This window comes from Haliotis rufescens, unplaced genomic scaffold (genome assembly GCF_023055435.1).
Source record: "Haliotis rufescens isolate VD_foot unplaced genomic scaffold, xgHalRufe1.0.p SCAF_114, whole genome shotgun sequence".
NCBI lineage: Eukaryota > Metazoa > Mollusca > Gastropoda > Lepetellida > Haliotidae > Haliotis > Haliotis rufescens.
Window position 1 is genome coordinate 427,155 of NW_025963796.1, and position 16,035 is coordinate 443,189.

Below are 16,035 nucleotides of genomic sequence, written 5' to 3' on the forward strand. Positions count from 1 at the left end.
CCAGACAGAGTAACAACAAGTACCATCTTTTAACGTCTTTTTGGTATGACGCGGTCGGGGACCTTCCGCTCTCCGGGCGGACGCTCTACCACTAGACCACGGAGGCGGTCTGACAGAGCAATAATGCAATATATATATATATATATATCAAAATGATCTGTATAACTAAAATTCCAGTACGTGAATATTGATTTCTCGTTGTCATAATCAATAGTCGAGAAAGGAATTGAGAGCAATATTCAACCTTTGTGAGTCCACATGTTTTTTTAATTATAAATTCTTTCTAACAGCGTTAAATAATTTTAGATTTCTAATGCTTCGGTCCTGCCTTAGTAAAACATATGTTGTACCTCTAAGGCAGGTGAATTTGTTTGACATTCTGTTCACCAAAAACAGTAAAATAATTCCAATTCGTTTAACCCTCACTAATGACACAACTGCTTTCAGCTCAGGAAGTATACTACACGGAGTATCAACCTCCAACACTCTCCAAATATAACCTGGAGACAGGGGTGGAAACCTTTGTCATGGACTTACGTGCGATTGTCCAAGACATTTATATTGAAGGAGACAGCTTATTCATTGCTTACAATGTCATTGGGTAAGCATTCTAAGGTATACTTTATAACCCTGCTTCAGAATCCGGGTTGGAATTGGTCCCCAGCAATTTGTGCTGGTCGTGGCGACCAAATGGATCGGGTGGCCATGGTCAGGTTGATGACGTGAAAGCATAATCTGAAGGCCCGGATCTTTGCTTGTGGAATCCATCACTGCATTAATGTCTTTTCTATAGGCCGCCGTCACAGAGCTGGAATATTCCTAAGTGCAAGTGGTAAACAACAAACAAACAACAAAACATAAATAGTTGTCAGTAGGTGGTCTCATAGGCGTAGATGTAGAGGGAGTAGTTGTAGATGTAGAGGGAATAGTTGTAGGTGTAGAGGGAGTAGATGTAGAGGGAATAGATGTACATGTAGATGTAGAGGTAGTAGATGTAGATGTAGAGGGAGTAATTGTATATGTAGAGGGTTTAGATGTAGATGTAGAGGGAGTAATTGTAGATGTAGAGGGAGTAGGTGTAGTGGTAGTTGTAGATGTAGAGGAAGTAGTTGTAGACGTAGAGGGAGTAGTTGAAGAGGGAGTACTTGTGAGTGGAAAGGGAGTAGTTGTAGATGTAGAGGGAGTAGATGTAGATGGAGAGGGAGTAGATGTTGTGGTAGTAGTTGTTGATGTAGAGGGAGTAGTTGTTGATGTAGAGGGAGTAGTTGTAGATGTAGAGGGAGTAGTTGTGGAGGAAGTACTTGTGAGTGGAAAGGGAGTAGTTGTAGATGTAGAGGAAGTAGTTGTGGAGGGAGTACTTGTGAGTGGAAAGGGAGTAGTTGTAGATGTAGAGTGTTTAGATGTAGATGTAGAGGGAGTAATTGTATATGTAGAGGGTTTAGATGTAGATGTAGAGGGAGTAATTGTAGATGTAGAGGGAGTAGGTGTAACGGTAGTTGTAGATGTAGAGAAAGTAGTTGTAGACGTAGAGGGAGTAGTTGAAGAGGGAGTACTTGTGAGTGGAAAGGGAGTAGTTGTAGATGTAGAGGGAGTAGATGTAGATGTAGAGGGAGTAGATGTAGTGGTAGTAGTTGTAGACGTAGAGGGAGTAGTTGTTGATGTAGAGGGTTAAGATGTAGATGTAGAGGGAGTAGATGTAGATGTAGAGGGAGTAGATGTAGTGGTAGTAGTTGTAGATGTAGAGGGAGTAGTTGTGGAGGGAGTACTTGTGAGTGGAAAGGGAGTAGTTGTAGATGTAGAGGGAGTAGATGTAGATGTAGAGGGAGTAGATGTAGTGGTAGTAGTTGTAGATGTAGAGGGAGTAGTTGTTGATGTGGAGGGAGTAGTTGTAGTGGTAGTTGTAGATGTAGGGGAAGTAGTTGTAGACGTAGAGGGAGTAGTTGAAGAGGGAGTACTTGTGAGTGGAGAGGGAGTAGTTGTAGATGTAGAGGGAGTAGATGAAGTGGTAGTAGTTGTTGATGTAGAGGGAGTAGTTGTTGATGTAGAGGGAGTAGTTGTGGAGGGAGTACTTGTGAGTGGAGAGGGAGTAGTTGTAGATGTAGAGGGAGTAGTTGTTGATGTAGAGGGAGTAGTTGTGGAGGGAGTAAATGTGAGTGTAGAGGGAGTAGTTGTAGATGTAGTGGTAGTAGTTGTAGACGAAGAGGGAGTAGTTGTAGATGTAGAGGGAGTAGTTGAAGAGGGAGTACTTGTGAGTGGAGAGGGAGTAGTTGTAGATGTAGAGGGAGTAGTTGTTGATGTAGAGGGAGTAGTTGTGGAGGGAGTACATGTGAGTGTAGAGGGAGTAGTTGTAGATGTAGAGGGAGTAGTTGTTGATGTAGAGGGAGTAGTTGTAGATGTAGATGGAGTAGATGTATATGAAGAAGGAGTTGTTGTAGATGTAGTGCTAGTAGTTGTAGACGTAGAGGGAGTAGTTGTAGATGTAGAGGGAGTAGATGTAGATGTAGAGGGAGCAGTTGTAGATGTAGTGCTAGTAGTTGTAGACGTAGAGGGAGTAGTTGTAGATGTAGAGGGAGTAGATGTAGATGTAGAGGGAGTAGTTGTAGATGTAGTGGTAGTAGTTGTAGACGAAGAGGGAGTAGTTGTAGATGTAGAGGGAGTAGTTGTAGATGTAGATGGAGTAGATGTATATGAAGAAGGAGTTGTTGTAGATGTAGTGCTAGTAGTTGTAGACGTAGAGGGAGTAGTTGTAGATGTAGAGGGAGTAGATGTAGATGTAGAGGGAGCAGTTGTAGATGTAGTGGTAGTAGATGTAGACGTAGAGGGAGTAGTTGTAGATGTAGTGGTAGTAGTTGTAGATGTAGAGGGAGTAGTTGTAGATGTAGAGGGCGTAGTTGTGGAGGGAGTACTTGTGAGTGGAAAGGGAGTAGTTGTAGATGTAGAGGGAGTAGTTGAAGAGGGAGTACTTGTGAGTGGAGAGGGAGTAGTTGTAGATGTAGAGGGAGTAGATGTAGTGGTAGTAGTTGTTGATGTAGAGGGAGTAGTAGTTGATGTAGAGGGAGTAGTTGTTATGGTAGTTGTAGATGGAGAGGAAGTAGTTGTAGACGTAGAGGGAGTAGTTGAAGAGGGAGTACTTGTGAGTGGAGAGGGAGTAGTTGTAGATGTAGAGGGAGTAGATGTAGTGGTAGTAGTTGTTGATGTAGAGGGAGTAGTTGTTGATGTAGAGGGAGTAGTTGTGGAGGAAGTACATGTGAGTGTAGAGGGAGTAGTTGTAGATGTAGTGGTAGTAGTTGTAGACGTAGAGGGAGCAGTTGTAGATGTAGAGGGAGTAGTTGTAGATGTAGAGGGAGTAGTTGTAGACGTAGAGGGAGTAGTTGTTGATGTAGAGGGAGTAGTTGTTGATGTAGAGGGAGTAGTTGTGGAGGAAGTACATGTGAGTGTAGAGGGAGTAGTTGTAGATGTAGAGGGAGTAGTTGTAGATGTAGAGGGAGTAGATGTAGACGTAGAGGGAGTAGTTGTAGATGTAGAGGGAGTAGTTGTAGATGTAGAGGGAGCAGTTGTAGATGTAGAGGGAGTAGTTGTAGACGTAGAGGGAGTAGTTGTTGATGTAGAGGGAGTAGTTGTAGACGTAGAGGGAGTAGTTGTAGATGTAGTGGTAGTAGTTGTAGATGTAGAGGGAGTAGTTGTAGATGTAGATGTAGAGGGAGTAGATGTAGATGTAGAGGGAGTAGTTGTAGATGTAGAGGGAGTAGTTGTAGATGTAGATGGAGTAGATGTATATGTAGAAGGAGTTGTTGTAGATGTAGTGGTAGTAGATGTAGAGGGAGTAGTTGTAGATGTAGTGGTAGTAGTTGTAGATGTAGAGGGAGTAGTTGTAGATGTAGAGGGAGTAGATGTAGATGTAGAGGGAGTAGTTGTAGATGTAGTGGTAGTAGATGTAGACGTAGAGGGAGTAGTTGTAGATGTAGTGGTAGTAGATGTAGAGGGAGTAGTTGTAGATGTAGAGGGAGTAGATGTAGATGTAGAGGGAGTAGTTGTAGATGTAGTGGTAGTAGATGTAGACGTAGAGGGAGTAGTTGTAGATGTAGTGGTAGTAGATGTAGAGGGAGTAGTTGTAGATGTAGTGGTAGTAGTTGTAGATGTAGAGGGAGTAGTTGTAGATGTAGAGGGAGTAGATGTAGATGTAGAGGGAGTAGTTGTAGATGTAGAGGGAGTAGATGTAGATGTAGAGGGAGTAGTTGTAGATGTAGATGGAGTAGATGTATATGTAGATGGAGTAGATGTATATGTAGAAGGAGTTGTTGTAGATGTAGAGGGAGTAGTTGTAGATGTAGATGGAGTAGATGTATATGTAGAAGGAGTTGTTGTAGATGTAGTGGTAGTAGTTGTAGACGTAGAGGGAGTAGTTGTAGAAGTAGTGGAAGTAGTTTGTAGGTGTAGAGGAGGTATTTTAGTAGGAGTACATGCAGATGAAGAGGTGAAGTTGTAGAGGGGTTTGTTTCAGATGTAGAAGTTTTGGATGTTGTGGAGTTGTGGATGAAGCGGTGGAAGTTGTTGATGTACAGGGAGTACTTGTGAGTGTAGAGGGAATAGTTGTAGATGTAGTGGTAGTAGTTGTAGATGTAGAGGGAGTAGTAGATGTAGAGGGAGTAGTTGTAGATGTAGAGGAAGTAGTTGTATATATAGAGGGAGTAGTTGTAGACGTAGATTGAGTAGCTGTAGATGTAGGCGGTGTTGTTGTAGAGGTCGATGGAGAGGGAGAAGTTGTAGATAGAGTCGTTGTAGATGTAGTGGGAGGACTTGTAGATGTAGAGGGAGTAGTGGTAGATGTTGTAGAAATATTTGTAGATATATATTGAGTTTTTGTAGATGGAGTAGTTGTCGATGTAGAGGTACTATTTGTAAATGTAGAGCTTTTAGAGTAGTTAGAGAGATGCTGACGGAGTTCGCTGTAGATGTAGACGGGGTAGCTGTTGATGTAGAGGCAGAATTAGAGGCAGAGAGTTTCTTCTGGATCTAGATGTATAGCTGTTTTTGAAGAGGGTGCGGCTGTATATGTGGCTCAGCATTTCTAATTTGAAATGAAACGATTAATTTGTTTTAATTCAATTTAACACCCCAAGTTACTGACATAATACAACGTTCAAGTCCATGTTTGTTTCATTCATTAAGGCATGACTATGAGTTTGACTCCGCTGCTTCTATCATCTAACAGTCAGGACAGATAAAATTGTGATAGTTATGAAACTCTGTTCACCATTCAAATCATGATCTTTGCAGTGTCATTGAAGAATGGTCACTAGTGTCCCGATCTACTGTTCGGAACCTCCGCAACGCACCTACCTCGAGGCCGACAGTGGCTGCATGGCTCGAGTAAGTGAGTGATTCTGGCCAACATGTGCCCCTCTGCTTGAATAAAGCATTCATCGACATCATATTGGAGTCTTTTTTCTGGATAATCTGTGAGGTGAGGTGAAATTGGGTTTAACGTCGCGTCCAAGATTTTTGCACTTATATAGCGACGTGCATGTACGTGTACGTGTATGTGTATGTGTTTGTGTGGCTGCTTGTCCTAGTCCGGACTGATGCCGATTTATAGTGCTATCTCACTGAGATACCATGCCACAGTTTAACATGAATACCCCACTCAGACACAGTATACTGACTCCGAGCAGACCAGTCCTTGTTTAAGGAGCGCCAGACAGGATAACAACAAGTACCATCTTTTAACGTCTTTTGGTATGACGCGGCCGGGGATCGAACCCCGGACCTTCCGCTCTCCGTATTCATCCATGTTTGACGTAGCTAAAATGAACTGAGCACGAAATGATAATCAGTTGTCTATGATACAACGGATCAACAGTAAATGATACAGGGTATAAACAGTTAATGATACAGGGTACAAACAGTTAATGATACGGGGTATAAACAGTTAATGATACAGGGTACAAACAGTTAATGATGCGGGGTATAAACAGTTAATGATACAGGGTATAAACAGTTAATGATACAGGGTATAAACAGTTAATGATACAGGTATAAACAGTTAATGATGCGGGGTATAAACAGTTAATGATGCGGGGTAAAAACAGTTAATGATACATGGTATATACAGTTAATGATGCGGGGTATTAATAGTAAATGATGCGGGGTATTAACAGTTAATGATACAGGGTATAAACAGTTAATGATACAGGGTATAAACAGTTAATGATGCGGGGTAAAAACAGTTAATGATACAGGGTATATACAGTTATTGATGCGGGGTATTAATAGTAAATGATGCGAGGTATAAACAGTTAATGATACAGGTAATAAACAGTTAATGATACAGGGTATAAACAGTTAATGATACAGGGTATAAACAGTTAATGATACAGGGTATAAAAAGTTAATGATACAGGGTATAAACAGTAAATGGTGCGGGGTATAAACAGGTTATGATACAGGGTATACACAGTTAATGATACAGGATATCAACAGTAAATGATGCGGGGTATAAACAGTTAATGATACAGGGTATATACAGTTAATGATGCAGGGTATTAATAGTAAATGATGCAGGGTATTAACAGTTAAAGGATGCAGGGTATGAACAGTTAAAGGATGCAGGGTAAAAACAGTTAATGATACAGGGTATAAACAGTTAACGATACAGGATATAAACAGTTATTGATACAGGTCATAAAAGTTTATGAAGCAGGGTATAAATAGTTAATGATACAGGGTATAAACAGTTAAAAAAACAAGGTATAAATAGTTCATGATACAGGTCATCAACAGTTAATGATACAGGGTATCAATAGTTAATGCTACAGGTCATAAACAGTTAATAAGACAGGATATGAATAGTTAATAAGACAATGTATACACAGTTAAAGACATAGGGTATAAACAGTTAATGATACAGGTCATCAACAGTTAATGATACAGGATATAAACAGTTAATAAGACAAGGTATACACAGTTAATGACATAGGGTATAAACAGTTAATGATAAAGGTCATAAACAGTTAATGATATAGGTAATAAACAGTTCACAAGACAAGGTATACAAAGTTAATGACATAGGGTATAACCAGTTAATGATACAGGTCATCGACAGTTAATGATACAGGGTATTAACAGCTAACGATATAGGGTATAAACAGTTAATGATACAGGGTATTTACAGCTAGAGATGCAGGGTATAAACAGGTAACGATACAGGGTATTAACAGCTAACGATATAGGGTATAAACAGTTAATGATACAGATTATTAACTGTTAATGACAGATTATACGCAGGCAATGATAGAGATTATACACAGTTAATGATACAAGGTATAAACAGTAAATGATACAGGGTAAAACAGTTAATGATACAGGATACAAAGAGTTAATGGTACAGGGTAAAAACAGTTAATGATGCAGAGTATAAACAGTTAATGGTACAAAGTATAAATGGCTAATGATACAGGTATAAACAGTTAATGATATAGGGTATAAACAGTTCATGATACAGATTATACGTAGACAATGATACAGGGTATAAACAGTTCATGATACAGATTATATGCAGACGATGATATAGGGTATAAACAGTTCATGATACAGATTATACGCAGACAATGATACAGGGTAAAAACAGTTCATGATACAGATTATACAAAGGCAATGATACAGTGTATAAACAGTTCATGATACAGACTATATACAGGCAATGATACAGGGTAAAAACAGTTCATGATACAGATTATACACAGGCAATGATACAGTGTATAAACAGTTCACGATACAGATTATACACAGGCAATGACACAAGGTATAAACAGTTCATGATACAGATTATACACAGGCAATGATACAACGTATAAACAGTTCATGATACAGATTATACGCAGGCAATGATACAGGGTATAAACAGTTCATGATACAGATTATACACAGGCAATGATACAACGTATAAACAGTTCATGATACAGATTATACACAGGCAATGATACAACGTATAAATAGTTCATGATACAGATTATACGCAGGCAATGATACAGGGTATTAACAGTTCATGATACAGATTATACACAGGCAATGATACAGGGTATAAACAGTTCATGATACAGATTATACACAGGCAATATTTAAATAGCTATATATATATACTTACTTCTGGAATTTTATTTCACACTTTCTGAACTAATGAACTCAGTTCACGTTTGAGGCATGTATTCTAAATTTAAAATATCACCTGGGCGGTCGGGTAGCCTAGTGGTTAAAGCGTTCGCTTGTCACGCCGAAGACCCAGGTTCGAATCCCGACATGGGTACAATGTGTGAAGCACATTTCTGGTGGCCCCCGCCGTGATATTGCTGGAATATTGCTAAAAGCGGCGTAAAATCAAACTCACTCACTCACTCACTCACTCACTAAAATATTACTGTGTATACAACAAACATGGCGCCGAACGTTTGTGTCAGGTGTGTCAGGATGTAAAAATAGTGAAATAATACTGAACAATTTATTCCCCCAACAGACATTTAAATTCTTAAATAAGCGAATTTTAGTTTTTTTTAAAATTTGTACTTAAACAACACTTGTTTCTGCAACCATAGCTGCACCTGCACCTTTCGCTCTTATCGTATACGGAGTTAAACATCCACCAGGATCAAAATTGGAACTAAGTGAGGTGACTACTCCCCCCTTTGTGGGTGAGAATGCCTCGAGTTTTTGATTGAAAGCAAAACAGTCATCAGGCAAATTCCCCTTCAGACCAAGTGTATACTACACCGATAGCTCATCAAAATCAGTGTCAGTCTTGATAGCTATTTCACTGAATTTGTCATCCATTTATGCAAATGGACACACCCAACCAACCCACCCTACCAAGATGCAAGAGCTTGGTAAATTCTTGTGAAAGACCGTTAGCTCCATCCACGGATTCGACAGATTTATTAAGTTGGTCATCGACATCGAAGTTGCCCAGGACACTCTGTACAGCAATGGAACTGAACTTGCCTACCTTGTACTGAGCTGTTCGTGTTATCGCATAGTTTGCACAAGAAGGGGTGTCAGCAGCACCAGGCGTGATTATGTCCACTTCCGGAGTACACTTCCGGTTAATTTCTAGCCGGTTTCCAAAGGAAGCGACGTCAATCCGAGTCAATTTCAGGCACACTCACCTCATGAACCATTTCTTCAGCAAGTGGGAATCAATACAACACGCACTTTCCCAGGCTTCTTTGGGCTTATACCCGTTTTGAGATAGAAATATGTTCTTCTTCCGTTAGTTTGCATGTCTGGCCCTGGGATATAATTATTTCAGGTTAAGTTATCACTATGGACGTTGACAAAGTCTTCACCGTTGACCAGACCTTTAGCCAGAGACCTGGGACTCCGGTAAGCTATATTACGGTTATTTGTAGGCAAGTGTCCTTGTGTTTCCAAAGAATACCAACTTTGTCTTCCAAACTAACGGTTGATTATCTGTCGATACGGGGAATGAGTAGCACTCCTAGATCCATCATAGATTGCACCTCAAAAGCAACTACCTCCTTCATGTGATGAGGTAATTGATATGGCTTAGACCTAACGGAATCTGGTACTCCATAGTCTTAGTATAGTCCTGGTCAGTCTGAAATTACATAACCTGCGCCTGCTGAGCACAAGTCAGGGGCAGTGGGGTAGCCTAGTGGTTAAAGCGTTAGCTCGTCACGCCGAAGACCTGGGTTCGATTTCCGACATGGGTACAATGTGTGGAGCCCATTTCTGGTGTCCCCCGCCGTGATTTTGCTGGAATATTGCTAAAAGCGGCGTAAAACCAAACTCACTCACTGAGCACAAGTCAAATTGGGAGAAATATCAACATCGAGATAAGTTTCTTTTGATTGTAAATTGGGAGAAACTATCTTAGGCATTTCAATTTCGGCCATACCTGTACCTACAAGCTCTGGAAGACTGACACTTACATCAAATCCAACAGTACTTCCAACCGTCTCTCTTTCCACGTAATCCTTCAATACATTAGCATGGTAACTCTTCAGTTTATAGCCAACTATCACCCGATAATATCCCACACCAAACTAGACCGCCTCCGTGGTCTTGTGGTAGAGCGTCCGCCCGGAGAGCGGAAGGTCCAGGGTTCGATCCCGGGCCGCGTCATACCAAAAGACGTTAAAACATGGTACTTGTTGTTACCCTGTCTGGCGCTCGGCATTAAGGGGCTGAAACAAGGACTGGTCGGCTCGGAGTCAGTATACTGTGTCTGAGTGGGGTATTCATGTTAAACTGCGGCATGGTATCTCAGTGAGCTAGCACTATAAATCGGCATCAGTCCGGACTAGTACAAGCAGCCACACACACAAATACACGTGCACGCACGTCGCTATATAAGTGCAATAATCTTGGACGCGACGTTAAACCCAATTTCACCTCACCTTACCTCACCACACCAAACTTCTCAACAACAAAGGGTCCTTTCTATTTCAACAGCAACATGTTGTGGCTGGTAGGAGGTAAAACATTTGATCTCCTGGTTTCATCTGCCTAGGCTTTGCCTTTTGAATTGTATCTGATAACTTCTCTTTACGAACGCCCACTCAACAAAAAATCTCCAGTAATGCCTCAGCTACATATTCTCAATTCTGGGAAGAACAATTGCCTCTGGATAATCTACCCCCTGAGGACATACCAATTGCCTATGTCAGTAACCGGAAATAATGGACCAACAAGATCAACAGTAATCCTCTCAAATGGAGTTGAAATTAAAATAATCTGTCCTATCAGAACCCAACTGATCTTGCCTTTGGGAATATTCTTCTGACAAACACCACGAGACATGCGATGCCGCCTGGCGTTACCCTGTATGCCTGGCCAATAAGCTTAAGACGTTATCTTCACTCCCATATGACCTGCCGTCATCGACGCATGATACACTTTCATCACCTCATCACAAGGAGCTGTATTGAGCCCAGTTCCAAAATCTTTACGATGCAGCATACCTCTCACATAGCCTCACGCACATATCTTGAAACATCAATTTGATTCTTTAAGAAACATATCACACACTAGGGACGCAACTCTGCACAACGAATCGCGGCGCCTAAGACGACAGACTCTCGTGGGTTTCAACGAAGTGGTAAAAGTCTGAGACCTGCATCACTTCGGGCATTCCTCCCACATTAAGCTGACACGCCGTGACATAACTGGAAAACTGTTAAAAGCGGCGTCAAACCTAAATCGTACACAACGATCACATACATCTGATAAGCAAATTATATGTATTTGAAGAAGAAGAACAATGTGTGATACCCTTCTATTTTCATCATCTTTGATCGACATCTGCCTCCCAAAGATGAATTTGAAAACTGTTGTGACATTCAGTCGATTCACTGCTACAGTAGCTTTTCTTAGCAATAATACCAACTGAAATATCTCCACTGATACCACTAATTAGGGAAACAAAGATCAGTTCCTCCATGGAACAGTTTCCATTACCTAAGTTGTAAATATAATGCACTGACACACCAAAACCCTGACGAGCTGAAAACAAGTGTATCACGCTCTATCGATTAAATTAAGTTAAATTCAAGACCACAGTAAAACGTTCAAACAATTGTATGATAGACATGTGGCGGGTACCTCCAAATTTGACGGTCTTATATTACTTGATCAGCTGTGCACGTTAAGCATTGGCAATGTAGTTCAAACCTACTGTATATTTTCAAGCAATTGTTTCTAGTCCGACTTGGACAGTTTAAATATTTAGCAACACTATATATAGTAAAGTACGGTTATAACGAACTCAAAGGGACTACTAATTTTAGTTCGTTATAACCGTAGTTCGTTATAAGCATATATACAGCATAACTACAGCAAGTAGTCGGGACCAAAAAGTAAGTTCGTTATATCCGTCAGTTCGTTATAAGCGTGTTCGTTATAACCGTAGTTTACTGTAGCTAGTTTACTGGAACAAGTGGGACGCGAAATCACCTATTTTTAGCATGCTACGTCTTGTCTCAAAATATAATTTGTCTGACGATGTTAATGTTTATATAATGTTTTCAAATTTCATGAAGAAACGATCGTGGTCAAAACTGGTGAAAGAAAAGATTCACCTACGAGAAAAACAGTTACTAAACAATGCGCTTCTGAGCAGATTATCTCTATCTAAATATCTGGATACTGGCTCTCGATTGACAAGAATATTTTACTCCTTTAGCGTGACAAGTTCGCTTAGGTTCCATGCCAAGAGAATCTAATGAATGTATTTGTGGAACAGTTGCGAATGATACAGTGAAACACGTTTTCGTGTCATGTCAAAAGAATTTAGAAGAAAGAAATATCATATGTGATAAAATCATTGATTTGCTTGATGTTAAAATATTTGTTAGAATCAGGACAGACGATGATACCTTTCTGTCATTTCTGCTTGGAGGTTTACCTGAAGAACTTGAAGATGAAGTAGGCTACAATGTTTGGGCGGATCATGATGAGTATTGGTGATGCGGTTAAAAAGTGTGATGAAGACATCCGAAGCTGCTTATACTAAACAATGTATATTTATTGTAAGCAAGTGTACACTTGTAAATAGCACATGCTAATTGTCTATTTAATTACACCGAAAAACAACATCATACATGTGTATATGAACTTCTTCCGATGTATATGTAATACACATGTGTGTGTGTGCGTGCGTGCGTGCGTGCGTGCGCGCGCACTTATCCTATAAATATTGTCTTATCACTGTATACCTTGTACTCTTCATGAAATGGAGGAAATTAAGAAGATCTATCTATCTATCTATCTATCTATCATTATGTCGTTCGAGCCAGCTCACTCACTCTGTTTCGAATGTTCAGCCGTGTATATATATTAACCATGTGAGGTGAGATATCAGATTTTTACAAGCAGTCGAATAAGGCGTTTAAAGGGCCCCTCGCTGATTAGATTCTTGTTCACTTAAGACATTCATTAGCCATGTAAGATGATATATCCAAGGGCCACCTCCCGTCGAAAGAAGGGCCAAACAGAACTTGTCATATTGCGGTATGAGCGCACTGACTGAAATGAATGTTTCAAGTATGGAATGGCAGTAAAATTATACATTTTGTATGTACGCGTATACATTCAGTCTACATGATTCGGAGAATTATAAAAAATGCTTTTGATTATAAAACATGGATAGACCAACCAGGAAAGATATCGATATCACATGTTACGCTGCTCCAGTTAAACTCCAAAACACAATAGAAATATAGTGTTTCATAACACCAAATGTGTGATCATGTACATGTTTATTGCAGTAATGTGCATAAAAATAAATTTGATTATAATAAAAAGGCAACAGCGCAGCATCAACGTTAACTCTGATGTTCTTACTTGTCAATAATGAACTGACATCGGACAAGACCCGTGAAGATCCGGGGTAGAATAGGTCTTCAGCAACCCATGCTTGCCGTAAAAGGTGACTATGCTTGTCGTAAAAGGCGACTAACGGCATCGGGTGGTCAGACTCGCTGACTTGGTTGATGCATGTCATCGATCCCAATTGCGTGGATCGATGCTCATGATATCAATCACTGGATTGTCTGATCCAGACTCGATTATTTACAGACCGCCGTCATATATCTGGAATACTGCTGAGTGCGGCGTTAAACACCAAACAAACCAAACAACAAAACATCGGACAATCGACGACAATTCCATATGATATAAATAGCTTCATCAAGGGAATGTTTAGTCCCAGAAATAGGTTGTCATAAGTCCAGAGGCTACGGTATAGCAAACGACCTGACGATGAACCAGAGACAAGAAATAAAACAATGCAAAGAGCAAGACCCAAGCAAACATTATTTCTATAAAGGTGATAAACTGTCGTCTGTTCCTGTACGTGATACTTACGCTTCACGTGCAAATACAGAGGTGACTCGACCCGAGTCACGTGACGGAAACAACCCACGTCGGGCCGACAGAGGTAATGCAGGCAGGGGTGGGAGACCGACACAGAAGAGATAAGGGGCGTGGCCAGGGCCCAGATATGCATCGGACAATCGACGACAATTCCATATGATATAAATAGCTTCATCAAGGGAATGTTTAGTCCCAGAAATAGGTTGTCATAAGTCCAGAGGCTACGGTATAGCAAACGACCTGACGATGAACCAGAGACAAGAAATAAAACAATGCAAAGAGCAAGACCCAAGCAAACATTATTTCTATAAAGGTGATAAACTGTCGTCTGTTCCTGTACGTGATACTTACGCTTCACGTGCAAATACAGAGGTGACTCGACCCGAGTCACGTGACGGAAACAACCCACGTCGGGCCGACAGAGGTAATGCAGGCAGGGGTGGGAGACCGACACAGAAGAGATAAGGGGCGTGGCCAGGGCCCAGATATGCAGGGGGTAGCAGATGGCGAACTTTCCTGGTAAATCAATTGCTAAAATATGAGCAGGCTGATTTTCATCGAACTCAAGCTGAGCGAGCAGACGACTCACCAGTCAAAGATCGATTTAAATACACATTTGAAAGCCTACTTAAAAGCATAGGGGTTATATTTTTATTATCACTTGATCAAAACTCTGTAACCATTTCAAAATAACATAGAAAAACTAATTGAATGATATGAATTAAATGATACAAAATAAATTTAAATTTGTGCATGTTGTCATATGCTACAGAATTAAAAAATGTATAAACAATGGCATTGTTAGAAATAATATTCATAAACTTCATACCTCTCTCAATGTTGAATATGAAATAATTGTCAAACTTTTATTTATAACAATCTGAACGTATAGTAATGACAGTGGTATCATAATTAAAGTAATACTAAAGCAACATATGAAGATATTATTTTTTAAATTTAAATTGACATTTTTATTAAAATATTAACATACTAACATATCATAATTCAATAGTGTGCAACCATTTCAGGAAACAGTGAGTACACCAGGTACATCGCAATAATTTATTCTTGAGACACTACCATACAGTATCAAAAGAGAACATTTGTCACTACTTTCAGTCTTTAAAGCCCCATCTGCGGTAGGAACTACCGCACTCTAGTGGGCGGAGCTTATACGAGTGATCTGACAGGTCAATATGACGTCATGATAACACACACATTTCATTGGTTATTACGTAAACGGGTGACGTCATGTAAACACCCACCCACGTGGGCCGTTTGACAACAAGGACGTAAGTTTTAATGGTAATAAATATCTATCAAACGATTCCAAGACTTTTCAACAAACGCGTAGGTCTTTGGTTTCAAAACCCACCTGCCATGTCGTCTTCACATCTTCATAAAATGATACCGCGGAATGTCCACGATATATCCAACGCAGTCCAACACAGAAATTATAGACGTTCTTGTTCTGAGCTATTCTAGATCTCCCGACGACAACGAATTAATACGTTTGTCGTGATGAATATGAACAGTGTAATTGAACAAAAAAACAACATAATATGTGTCACGGCACCAATCGTTATCCTGTGGTGTACGGTATATCTGCAGTTTATAAATAGCATTTCTCACATATACACGGTAATCGGTGATTTCAACAGTGTTTTTCTTCGTTGTGTTCGTCTTGCCTTCATCTGGAATCTGGATGACAACGATCGTGTAAAAAACCCTGGTAATGGTCAAAAATATTTTCACGTGATCAAAGTAGTTTTTTTTGTCGTTTCCGTGACATTTTTTCATTGCCCGTAGCAATGTATTTTGGCACACTTGTCCGATGAAGCTCTTCGTGCCGAAGTAACTCGATCCGTGAAACTTGGCGGGTCCCAGTGACCCAGATCCCTCTTGATTGGCATGCTAAGGTTCATTTGCATAAGGCCATCCATATTTTTTGTATGTGTTTCTCCCCTCAAGCCTAAACTAACCAGAGAGCGACCGGACGAGATAAAATATATATTACTTATCAAAAAATGTCTTTCAATACTTGTATAAGTTATTTTATGACATTTAAAAAAAGAGTTTAAACACTTGGTACTAGAATCTAGTCTATGAATTTGTTTATTATGTAGATCGATTCGATTTTTTAATAAACAA

General features: G+C 40.1%; 1 protein-coding gene across 1 annotated transcript; it reads right to left on the reverse strand.

Annotated features, from left to right (window-relative positions):
* Positions 1–1,438: 1,438 nt before the first annotated feature.
* LOC125378161 (integumentary mucin C.1-like) lies at positions 1,439–3,660 on the reverse strand (the record flags this gene model as incomplete). Its single annotated transcript, XM_048393104.1, has 4 exons — positions 1,439–1,552; positions 2,485–2,538; positions 3,067–3,129; positions 3,610–3,660. Coding segments are annotated over 4 exons (282 nt in total), but the record flags the coding sequence as incomplete, so codon positions are not given.
* Positions 3,661–16,035: the final 12,375 nt, after the last annotated feature.